The sequence below is a fragment of the Ptychodera flava genome, chromosome 13, assembly GCF_041260155.1.
Source record: "Ptychodera flava strain L36383 chromosome 13, AS_Pfla_20210202, whole genome shotgun sequence".
NCBI lineage: Eukaryota > Metazoa > Hemichordata > Enteropneusta > Ptychoderidae > Ptychodera > Ptychodera flava.
In genome coordinates, this window is record NC_091940.1 from 10,920,089 (window position 1) to 10,932,094 (window position 12,006).

A 12,006-nucleotide genomic window follows, 5' to 3' on the forward strand; every position below is an offset into this window, starting at 1 on the left:
GTGTTTTTCATTCCTTTCTGTTATTTTGCATCATATTATAACTACACTTAATGCCCTCTGATTCCTCCGACCCCCATGCCGTAAATAATGACGGCTGCCTAATGCCGTTTGTCTGTCTGCATAGGTAAAGTCATGTTTGTATAACTACGTTGTTTTGCATGAGGGTAAACGTCAGCGTCCCCTTCTGTATTCTTGACTACGCAAAGTGTGATTCGCCAAAGAGATAGATTACTCTTTCTGAAGTCAGATTAAAATTGATATCACAAATCTACCATTTAATTAAAAAGCGCCGATTAAAAAAAGCAATCTGATCTTGACCTTGACGATGCTTGAACATCACCGTGCAATGCCAATGAACCCTTCATGAAAATAATAACATCAAGGTCGAGCCGAAGCGTCATCAACGCACACTGTAGTAGCTATCAACTTTAGCATTGACCATGCGACTTAAATACTATTGAAAGTTCGAAACTCCTAACTAGGCCCCGTCACGTCTGATACAGAAATCAATAGAATTATATGAAAATGATTGGTGTATCTTTTGGCTCGCTGTCAAACTTTTACCCTCACAACTACCATGTCCGCACTGTCGGAGCATTTCGATATCCTTTCGAGGGTTTCTCGAGTTCGTTTAATCACATGCACTCTCAAAACGTACAAATTTAAAAGTCTAGAATAGATATATGGCAAATTTTTCGAATTGTTCAGTTTGTCAGTGTCTTGTCATCGACTGTTTTGACGAACAATACAGTGCCGGGTTTCTGTAAGTTAGGCCTCAAATTGCGCTAATTATCGTTCGGCAAGACTTCAATATTGTTAGACTATAAGCGTACACGCCGGTATAGAGTCGATAGCTAAACACAAATACACATTGTGCATCGCTATAAGTGGAATATAATTGTGTCAAAGACAGATGAAGCGTTTTAAAATGTTGCGACTTGAATTTCCATTGGATTTCCATTCCATCTTGGAACATTTAGTGCCATTTTTGAAATGTTTCTGAAATACAGAACGGACCAGACTGCTAAATAAAAGGCAGTGACCAACACCAAAACCTCCCGCGAACGTATTAAAACTTTAGAATTTTTACCTCGTAAACGTCGCTTGAAAGGTAACTTAAACACTCTATGGTTTGAAAATGTGTTTCTGAAATGTCGCGAAAAGCTTATAATCCTTATTATGAAAATGTAAATGAAAATACTGGAATCGAAGTTGATGGTAAATCCATATAAAGTAATGATATTGATAATGTTGTAAGTATACCAGACTTGGAGAGAGAGAGAGAGAGAGAGAGAGAGAGAGAGAGAGAGAGAGAGAGAGAGAGAGGAGAGAGAGAGAGAGAGAGAGAGAGAGAGAGAGAGAGAGAGAGATTTGTTTGATAATTACCATGATAGCACGTTGTACGTAATGTTCAACTGTGTAAAACGCTTCGTGTACAAAGATAAATTCTAACAGCTAAAGTTCATAGTTCAAACTGTATAACTGTCGAGAGAGATTTCTAAATATTCCCAAGCCGTGCTAAGAGAAGTAGTTTCTTTTGTGATGTAAAGACCCTTTACTGAACGATGGCGTTGAAGCGGTTCTTGAGACGAGACTGCCTAAAGCGAAATGAAAAATTCTCGAAGGCAAAAATGCTAACTAAAGACCAGTAATTTGTGATTCATGACAAGACGCAAAAGACGCTTTAAATAAGCGTGATAAAAGCCTTTGAGAGAAATTGGACCGCAGATAAGGCGCATGTAAGCACAAGTACTTGTAAGGAGATGAATGTTCACTTAGGTATTCCTAAAATAAGAAACTATTCATTGCTAATAAGACTGTTAACAATTGCATCCCACTGGAGTGTGTAGACTACTGCGAAGCTATAAAAAACACAGCAACTAATTTCTCTCCATTACTTTTATTAGAGTAACGTTGAGTGTTTTGCAATACAAACATACACACATATATACACACACATACATATATACATGTACATATATGTGTGCTGTATTTTGAATATTTATTCACACATAGATACATATAGATACAGGTACATAGATACATACATAGATACATACATAGATACATACATAGATACATACATACATACATACATACATACATACATACATACATACACACATACACACACACACACACACACACACACACATACATACATACATACATACATACATACATACATACATACATACATACATACATACATACATACATACATACATACATACATACATACATACATACATACATGTCAATAATTGAGATATTTCTATCATGGGATCCGTCATATATGGCCTATATATGTGATAGACGATATATGAACACATAATATCAGCATTTATCAATTTTATGAAAGTTGCAATAAAACTACATATAGTACGTTTTCTCGTTAATGGATATCTTAATATCGTTTTTACAATCTTCTCACTCAAATAATGTTTTCAAAGATTCAACATCAGTGAAATGATTTTCAAGTGGGCGTATTCACGACAAACCGTGCGATTGCATCACTGGCCTTATAAGAGGCGCACAGTTTCATGTTGCCTCGGGGTCCTGTCTGTATCGTTTACTCCTGAGAAGGTGACGAGGACAAATGATTGAATTCTTGTAATAACGCCCGTGCAACATATGCCAACAACGTGCAATATATGCCATTCAATACTGGTATTTTATCGGGCATTTATCATATTGGCTTGGCGAGGTGTTCTTTGATTTGGATCGTCGATATTTCCATTGAATGCTCCTCGAGTCAGTCAGTTTACCGTATATAGGTCAATTTGTTGGCGGCATTACTGTCGAGGGCGGCTAAAAAGCACCTTTGCTAAACTAGATGTCCACAAGCAGTTTCTTTGCGAAGGGCGGACATTCTTTTTTTTTTAATTTAAGTGGCAGGGAAATTGCATTCGGCAACTTTGGAAACGCCCCAGCAACGGGTGGACAGAGGATGGCACTCTGTTGTGTGTGGAGATTAAGCGATTGAAGGGGCAAATTGATATAACTGGGAGTGGATCGAGAGTTTTGCCTTGATAAGAGGGCAGTGACGAGCTTTTAAGATGTTTTGGAGTTGGGAGGCGACAGAAAATTGAGCAAATGGGTAAAATTTTCAAAACGTACCCGTCCGGTAAGACGGACAACTTTTCCCTTCAAAGGACGTTAAAGTAGACTATTTACATGTTAAAACAGCGCCGGTTACAAGTTCCCGAAATCGGCCGTTTGCTGCCGCTGATCAAATGCCCGCAAAAGAGGTTTCCTTCATTGCCGTACCATTCTGGACGGTGTGCCTTCATTGTTGTGGCATCCAATTAAGAGTGTGGGAACAAAGCAGGAAATTTGCCACGGAAAATACAATTTAATGCAATCGCGGTATAATATTGGATGTCTATTCATGCGGTCAATTTAATGGCATGTGTTAGATAACCGGTGAATAATTAGAATTTCAAGGGTACGACAACTGAGAGGAAATTAAAAGGCGCGTGATCTGTTAAATAGAAAGACAGCATTCTTCGTTTCGACGCTCCCAAAAGGACAGAAACCATCAAAAGTCAACTCGCAGCATAAGCGTTGATTCATAAAAATGGCGGTCATCAGGAGGTCGATGTGTAGGTCAAATAGAGCTTGACGCTCCAAGACAAAATGCTTTACAGCTATAAGAGCTGCCAGAGACAATGAACCCCCGTTCACTATACTATTGTAATAGATACCGATTTTCCCGTCAGTGATATTGCCACTGTTCTGTTACGCATTACAGCTTGTGGATTCTGAGTGTCTGCATGTTGTATTTCATGCATGAATGGCTGAAATCGACTTCAGTCACTACTTCCACAAGTTACGTGCACTTTATACATAAGACCATTTAAGGAAAAAAAATACGAGTGTATTAACATAAGCTCAATTTTTATTTGGTTTCTTTTGGAAAAATAATAGTTTTATTTGTAACAGTGTTAACATCGTGTTTTTTCTTAATTTTCTCTGAAAACCTACCAGCACGCGGACGGCAAACAAAGAATTTTATTTAAAGCGCCCTATTGTGAAATCAACAACTTGGCAGGGAGACGGAAAAGGTAAAGAGTAAAGTGGAAAAGACTTTGACGAATGATTACTGTTGAAAATGATTGCTCTCGTGTCTCTTCTTGTTTTTAACAGCCACTTGTTATCACGAACTGAACAAAAAGTTACCTCGCTGTGGTTATTGCAAATCGTGATAAATCGATCTCGCCACTGCGCATGCTGGCAGTGTTTAATGCTTCAAAGACCGGCCGAAGGTCCACCCATCTTGAGGTACATCGACGGCGGCATTAACCCATTACTGCGTACAAGTGTCGGCAAGAGAGATGGCATTCTCTGCTCAAAAAGGGATATCTCCAGAAATCAAAAGTTGATCATTATCTTTTGAATGGCCGCCTCCCGCATTCTTGAGATTAGCCAGGGTTAGACGGACGGGACGGTGCCTTACAATAAAGCCGACTTAATTATTAGCCTTTGAAATGGAATAAACATGTTATGATTATATTCCCGTAGCTTAACCACAGCATTGTCGTCTCCGCTGAACTAATTTTTCTTCCTCTAACATGACCCTGACTATTATTTTGCAGCATTAGTCTATAATAAAGCTTCTGGCAGACCTGAACGAGTGAAAAGGTCACCTTACAACTGATGTTATTTTCGCCAAGTGTGCGTTCCTTTTGTAAGCTGACTTACCCTGCAGTCGATCTCCAGGCGGAGATATCTAAAGGACAGAGCAGTGATAATATTTATTTTTTTTTTCAATAAAAATGTTCTCATTTGTTCGAAACCTTGAGATGCAAATTAAAATAGTAAGAACATACATATCGCGCTACTCGGTGGATGACAGCGCCGCGCGTGCGAACGACGATTTTATATTATATTAGCTAGATGTTTTTTATAATTATGTCGAATAGCGCCAAGCGCAACAGTTAGATTTATTGCCATTTCAAATAACATCATAGAAAGGATATGCGGAACCGAAGGAAACGCGCAAAATTATCCCACGAACCGCTCAAAAACAAATTTACTTTTCAGAGTCCATTGAAAAGGAAAGTTGACGTATTGAAAAAACAAGTCATCATCACAATTTTCTCTTTTTCTCTGACAGGAAGCTTATTCGTCAACTGCGGGGGTCAATAATGCAATTGTCCGCTCACGTGACTGTTCCATTCAGCCGCTGATCGTGCCTTGGTTTTTCTGAACAGCAAGAAGAAGCTGAACCCACGTCATCGAGTCTGCCAATCTAATGAGTTTGTTGCGGCTTACACTTGTGCGCGATCATCATGCTCTCGTAATTGCCGTCTGTTTACGTCAGTATCAACAGTTCAGCGTTTCTCATACAGCGAAGGTAACTCGTGCACGATCTTCGCTTGTTGCTTGGGCTGTGATTGCTCTCGGAAAATTCGAATTGTGGCCGCCAGTCAGACATGACTTTATAAGGAAACGAGATGGCTTTCTTATTGTGGAGATTTGTTTTCCTTTCTCTGTTTATCTTTGTGGTGGTGTACATCGACGGCGGATCGGTCCCGACAAGCGAGCTATACGCCCGCGGCTTGCCGAGCGGACGCGTCGTTAGAACCGTTGTCAAGGAAGCCAGTCCCTCGATTTTAGAAGCCGCCAAGACCGAAAACGTGTATGACAATGCCGGTGACTATGCAAGTGACGCCGACGGGAACGTAAGATATTCTAAGGGAGTCGTAAAGCGGGATGTCCACAGTGAACCCGAAGCCGAACCGGAATCGGAACCGGAATCGGAGCCAGAGACCCAACCCGAGAGTGACGGAGAAACGGAGCCAGAACCGAGATCGGAAGGGGAAAGTTGGCCTGAGCCCGGACCCAATTGGCCCACTGCCTACATCGAATGGAAAAGTGCCTGGCAACTGCACGTAATCGGATTCTCGCTTGCATTCGGACTGGTCGCAATCTATTCTCTATTTTGTTTCATATACCACTGCAGGGATAAGAGAACGCTGAGCAAAAGAGTATTATCTCTAAGCCTTAGTTTTATCACAATGCTACTATGCCTCACTCGATGCTTGTCACTGGCAATCAATCCCTACGGCGCATACGGCTCTCTTCCAGACGAGCTCTCCCGGATCCTCTGGTCGCTTGGCTTCCCGTCGCTAACATCAGCAATAAGCACATTACTTCTGGTTCTCTTGGACACGACGAAGATGTCTCTCGGCCCGCCAAGATTTCAAAAGTTCTCCACTATTCTACCTGTGATCATTGTACACTTTATTTTGGTCCTTGGCGCTGATATGATTGTTACGGTATACACAGAAATGAGAGTTCTCCTGGTACTCTGCGCTGCTATCTTCATCCTGTGGGGAGCACTCCTGGCGATCGGCTTTTTCACGGTGGCATTTAAGCTTTATCGGAACCTGAAGGCAAGTCGAAGTGTCGCAAAAGGAAAAGGTAAGTTAATATATAAATGAATCAAATTTCTCGTTTATGACGAGTGCAGTCCTGACATGATTTCTCATGATTGTGATGAAGTTTTCTAACTTGACTCATTCGGAATACAGGTAAGTTTAGGTTAAACAGGCAGGCCAAGCACATATGCATAATTTGCTAGTTTCCAAACTCAATCTTCTTATATGTGTATGACATTAAGCGAAGCCGGTATTAGAAAGGGAACTAGAGTTGGTGATGATGATGATGATGATGATGATGATGATGATACTATTGAAGTTGATTGTGGTCTTGGAGAAAATAAATCATTATCATCATTATGTTGCCGGGTTATGGTGGTGACGGATGTAGTAGCAGCGGTGGGCTTGTTAACGATAAAAATCATAAAATAATCATAAAAGTCTATCGCGGGTAAGCTTTTACAGAAAGTGGTACATATAATTATTTTTAAATATCATGATAACCAGAAGGTATTCTACACACACGTAAAACTTGATTTGTTAAATGAAACTAAATTACGTATTACCTTTTAATGGTATTAATCGCAAAATACAGTAAAAGGGGTTGCTGACTTTACTTGTCGCTTTATTTTACCGAAGTAAAATCTGTTCATCTGTCATTTACTAGTGTTGGGACTATCTTTATAGAACCGATACTTTTCCATCGATAAGACGTATGTCATGGCCCTGTAGGCCATCGCTATAAAAGACCCCGGGCATGTTGTAATGTAGAGAAAATCGTTTTTAAACCGTATGGGCAACGGTGTAAGAGAGGACATTTTAGGTACAAAGATACATGTATTTACGTTGATACGTTTACGTATAATGCATTAATAACGGTAGGTAAGAAGTCTTTTGATATCTGTATATGCACGTACGCGTGTGATTATATCATATGTGTACCTACGTAAGTACATGTATGTATGTATGTATGTATGTATGTATGTATGTATGTATGTATGTATGTATGTATGTATGTATGTATGTATGTATGTATGTATGTATGTATGTATGTATGTATGTATGTATGTATGTGGATAACAATGAGCTGATAATAATTCTGATCGAGCGTTTATTTCAGAAAAAAAAATCCACGGTTAGCAAATGACCATACACGTGTAAAATTGATTGGCATTTCGAATTGCTTCTCTGACAGCGTCACAGATTAAAGTCAATATCAGTCAATATAGAGAAGCAAACAATGAGATGTCCAATCCTGACCTAATCCAAATATTAGAAAAAATAAAAAGCATATGTTTGCTCTCACGAGAGGTTTCAAAACAGACCGACCCCTTTTTTATTGATCTGACATGCTTTTAATGGCTAAATCAACGTTAGCAAGAGTTTATTTGGACATTGATTCAAGGGTAAGTCAGCGCGATACAGTATTCTGCCATTTTGACACGAGCTTATCCTTTTCACTGGCAGTGACAGTCTCGTCAAAGCATTATACGTACACTTATTCTTTCACGGAATAATAATGAGTTCTCTCTTGCCATTCTAATAATGGCAGTTGAGGTATTATCCTTCAGAGACAAATGCACTCTCAAGTCAAAAATCCCGCATCCGTGAATTTTCTTTGTTCCATTGAGCGGTGCGCTTTTATTTTGAATAAAACCATTAGCTGCATTGTGATGTCGGATGACTAAACGAAGAAAAGCCAAGTCTATCTGATTAGTCTCTCAAGGCTCTGCCATCAGGGGTCGGCGTTTTTTGGCCCTTGTGTAAATTGGAAAAGAGCGACAATAAATAAAGTATAGAGAACGAGTTATGAGAACCTACAATATTATTTAGGGCAATGTAAACTTTAACAGTTGCACACAGAGTAGTTAGAAGAAGTATCTGTGAAATTGCTAACTGGAAAAAAGTGATAGTTTTTACTATTATTGTAAGTAAACTATGATGAGAAATCTCAATTTGTTTACATCTCTGTCATATCGCGACTTTCAAATTCCTCAATAAAACTTCGAAAAAAGCGATGTGTACGTGGTTCCTGAGAAAAACTACCTTGTTGATAGGACAGTTGTTTTCATATCATCTGCAGCAGTGTCGTTCAACTTTCTTAAAAATGGGAAGGTTTTCTGGAGTACACTTTGTGACACTGGCGAACGTGGTTGTGTGCGCTTCTCTACCTCCTTGAGAATGCTAGACAGCTTGACGACTATCTGTGCATACTTGATTTGTGAGACGGTTAGTACTAAAAAATAGATTTCGATTTCAGAAGTCATGGAAATTGCATTGAATGGGGCAGTTTTTTGTCAGTTTTAATCTCAAATTGATTCACAGAGTACAACTTTCAATAGAGAACAAAGGATTAAAATCACATACACAGTCAATTTAAACTTGCTCCCCGGACGGGCATTTGAAAAGCCCTGCTTTTAAAAAAATTGTTGATAATAGTTTTCGACGGGTTGTATAGCTACTTCTTAAAACTCGCTAGGAAACCATGAAAGCATATGAAATATAACAATAAAAACTTATGATAAATTTACACGAAGTTCTAAAAATAAAACGACTATATGACTCTAGACTTCCAGATTTAAAGTAGCCGCTTTGACTTTCTCATTAAAACATTGCTAAGCAAACAGTTCCGATTCAGCGCATATTATCAAGTGTTTACTCGACTGTTTACCATGAATGCTTGAATCTTGCACTCAGTGTTTGACCGCGTACACTAAGGTTACGTCAAACTTCCTTCCTCGTACCTTTAACGGTGGAAGTCAACAAATCTGTGAAAATGTCAGTTCTACTACCCGCCTCGTAAATACCGTTTTGTGGCCCAACCGCTGTTCAAAGATGAAAAACAACTGTACGATTACAGTTAGACAATACAGTTTACTTTTTTCAAGCGGAAAATATCACCTAAGATGTCAAGGGTTAAGAACTTCAAAGCCTTAGAAAGTTTTTTTCCCCATTAAATTCTCTTTAAAAGAAATGCGCAAATGGTCAGAAATGGTCGCCTTCAACTGTAGTATCAGTGTCATGCTTTCTAACTCATCAAGGACTGACCTTTGTCTTCCAGGATGTCAGCAATTAGATATTTCCTCGAAGGAGAAGTCGTCCCGAGATGTTATTACATACCTAGGACACTTTCGTTAATGAAAAATGATATATTAGCATAGCTACCGTTCAGTTGTCAAGTTCGGTTTAATGAATTTTGTAATAAGGCAAATTTACATGCTCACGGAGAAAATGAATATTTGAGTAACTCCCACGTGAGCAATAACTTCAACCAGAAGTTGAATAGGCAGCATAGTGAACACGGATTTATTTTTATCTTTTCTTCCTATTATCATTTCATTCCATTTTTCATTTTATATTTTGAAGACCCCTTAACTACTGTATATCTTGCCCATCACGCGCTCTCGCGAGACGTTGATACTGAGTGTGCCAGTTTCCTACCAATCAGATATAACAAGCCAAGTTTACCATGAAACTAACTCAAAACCATATTCAATGGCTTTTAATGCAGTCTGTGATGCGTCGTTAGACTTGTGCTACGACTCATGATGCCCCGTCGACTAATACCAGAGACACAACAAAAGCAACGCGGAGAGTGCTCGGTTGGAAACTATCTGTAGCTCAGCCGCACCAAGGTGCTAGGGCAACTACAGTCAGGTATGCTTCCGTAGAAAAGTTCCGAGTTTCATCAACGTCGGATTCAATTAAATGAAACCTTATGATGAATGTCCCAAGTGACAACGCCTAATGCTCAGCTAAACACTAATTTTCGATTATATGAAAATCTGATTACGTCAAAAGATACATCGATGCGGGATTTTCAAATTTCATGGCGAAACATTGTTCCACAATGATGAACTGCTTCGACAAGAGATAACGGCCTGGCAATTTTGATCAGTATTGCATTTTGTGTCAGGTTTTCCTGTCTGGGTGTACTATTTCACTTGTTCTATTTATAAGATAAATGCGGCCATTCAGATCATTTGTTCGAGTCGACGCTGTTGTGTAACATGTCGTAAAAAGTGAACATGTTGATTGTTAATCGGTTGACAGCTACAATCTTAGAGATAGCTAACCACTTAGCAGCTCAGTGTTTCTTTTGTTCAATTGTTCTTATTTCTCGTTGTACCATGGATGTAAAACCCATCCATGGTTGTACATACTCCTCCTAAGCTCTCTCTCTCTCTCTCTCTCTCTCTCTCTCTCTCTCTCTCTCTCTCTCTCTCTCTCTCTCTCTCGTGTGTTTAGTAGTGGCACAGTATACAGGCTGTGCGACAAAAGGTAGATGTTCATAGATAGAGCATCTGAGAATGAAGATCCGTTCCACGCTGATAAAAGACTGCGTCATTTCGGAAGAGCTGTCGATATGGCGGTGATGAATCGGCGTTGTATGTCGTAATATATGATTGTAAAGGAACTGGCTCTCTGTGGTACGAAAATTTGTATCATCCATATGCAAGTAAATTGCTGAATTTACGATCTCTTTTTGTCCTCGTTTTAGTAACATCCACGGTATGATAAAAGAAATGAGCATAATTGATTTTCTTCGGCACTGCTTAACGGAAAATCAATAACATTACAGTGTCGAGGCAATAACTAGAGTAACTGTAATAAAACAAGTTTCTCCAGCTGCTGTGACAAAGTGATCATACGCAGAGACGATTCAGGTGCCTTTAACTTTTGAATATGGCAAGTTTCTGAAAATGCCCCCAGTTGTTGGATGTGCCATGTTGAAATAACACACTCAATCTAATTATTTTAAGCTGAGATGGAGTCAAATTGATTTGAACTATTGTCGTTGCACTTTCAGTACTTCGTTACGAAAAACTGAAAAGTATTTGCGCAAAAACATACCCACTGTTCGATATACAGCATTTAATTTTGTCTTGGTTCGAGGATAAAAAGGAAGAAAAGCTTTCTCCTTTGGCTGATCAAATGAAATCCCAATCTGCACAATAGGGCTTGCTTTGTCGGAGGCTTCGAATTCCTCTCGATCTTCATGACTTATGGAAGAGTATAGAAATAGAGTGGAAAATGAAGGATGAGCAAAGAGAAAATTGTCCTACCTCGCACTTTCACAGCAAGACAACGGCAGTGAACGTTTATGTTCCTCCCGTACATTTATCCTCCCTCCCTCCTACTTCTATTCAAAGGCATTGTAATTAAATGTTATTGAATAGAAAATGAATGTTGTGTGGTTTTAAATATGTATATAGACAAATGAAACAAGAAGAGCGCGCTGACTGCTTAGACGCAGGAAACATTGCAATTCAGAAGTATGTGCGGCGGTATTTTTTGCGGCATTTTCGTCACAACAGAAGTTCAAAAAATCAGTAGAAGTAAGAGACAGCATTGCGAGGAATAATTAAATTCGGTTTTGAGACCTAATCATCTTATTTGTACTGTCATAACACTTTGAGCTCGAAGAACTAGAAAAATAGCTACAACCTCTGAATAATACCCATTCGGGTTCCCGGTTTCTCCAGAAACATAAATTTTGACAGAAAAACTGTCTATATGGCTTGCCGGTCAGGACTTGGCCTCATCTTCACTTGGAAACTTCAAAATTTTAGGCAGTCAACAATATTCCGAAGCGGCAATGGGAAGAAAACTTGACGTT

The 12,006-nt window shown here is 39.2% G+C and overlaps 1 protein-coding gene across 2 annotated transcripts in view; it reads left to right on the forward strand.

Moving 5' to 3' along the window:
• LOC139147395 (proline-rich transmembrane protein 3-like) overlaps positions 1 to 12,006 on the forward strand; it is a 33,108-nt gene that overhangs the window by 11,763 nt on the left and 9,339 nt on the right. For both annotated transcript variants that reach the window (XM_070718488.1, XM_070718487.1), the window contains exon 2: positions 5,120 to 6,429. In XM_070718488.1, coding sequence (XP_070574589.1) covers positions 5,460 to 6,429 — 970 coding nt within the window. In that variant the 5' untranslated portion in view covers positions 5,120 to 5,459. The remainder of the gene's footprint in view (positions 1 to 5,119; positions 6,430 to 12,006) is intronic.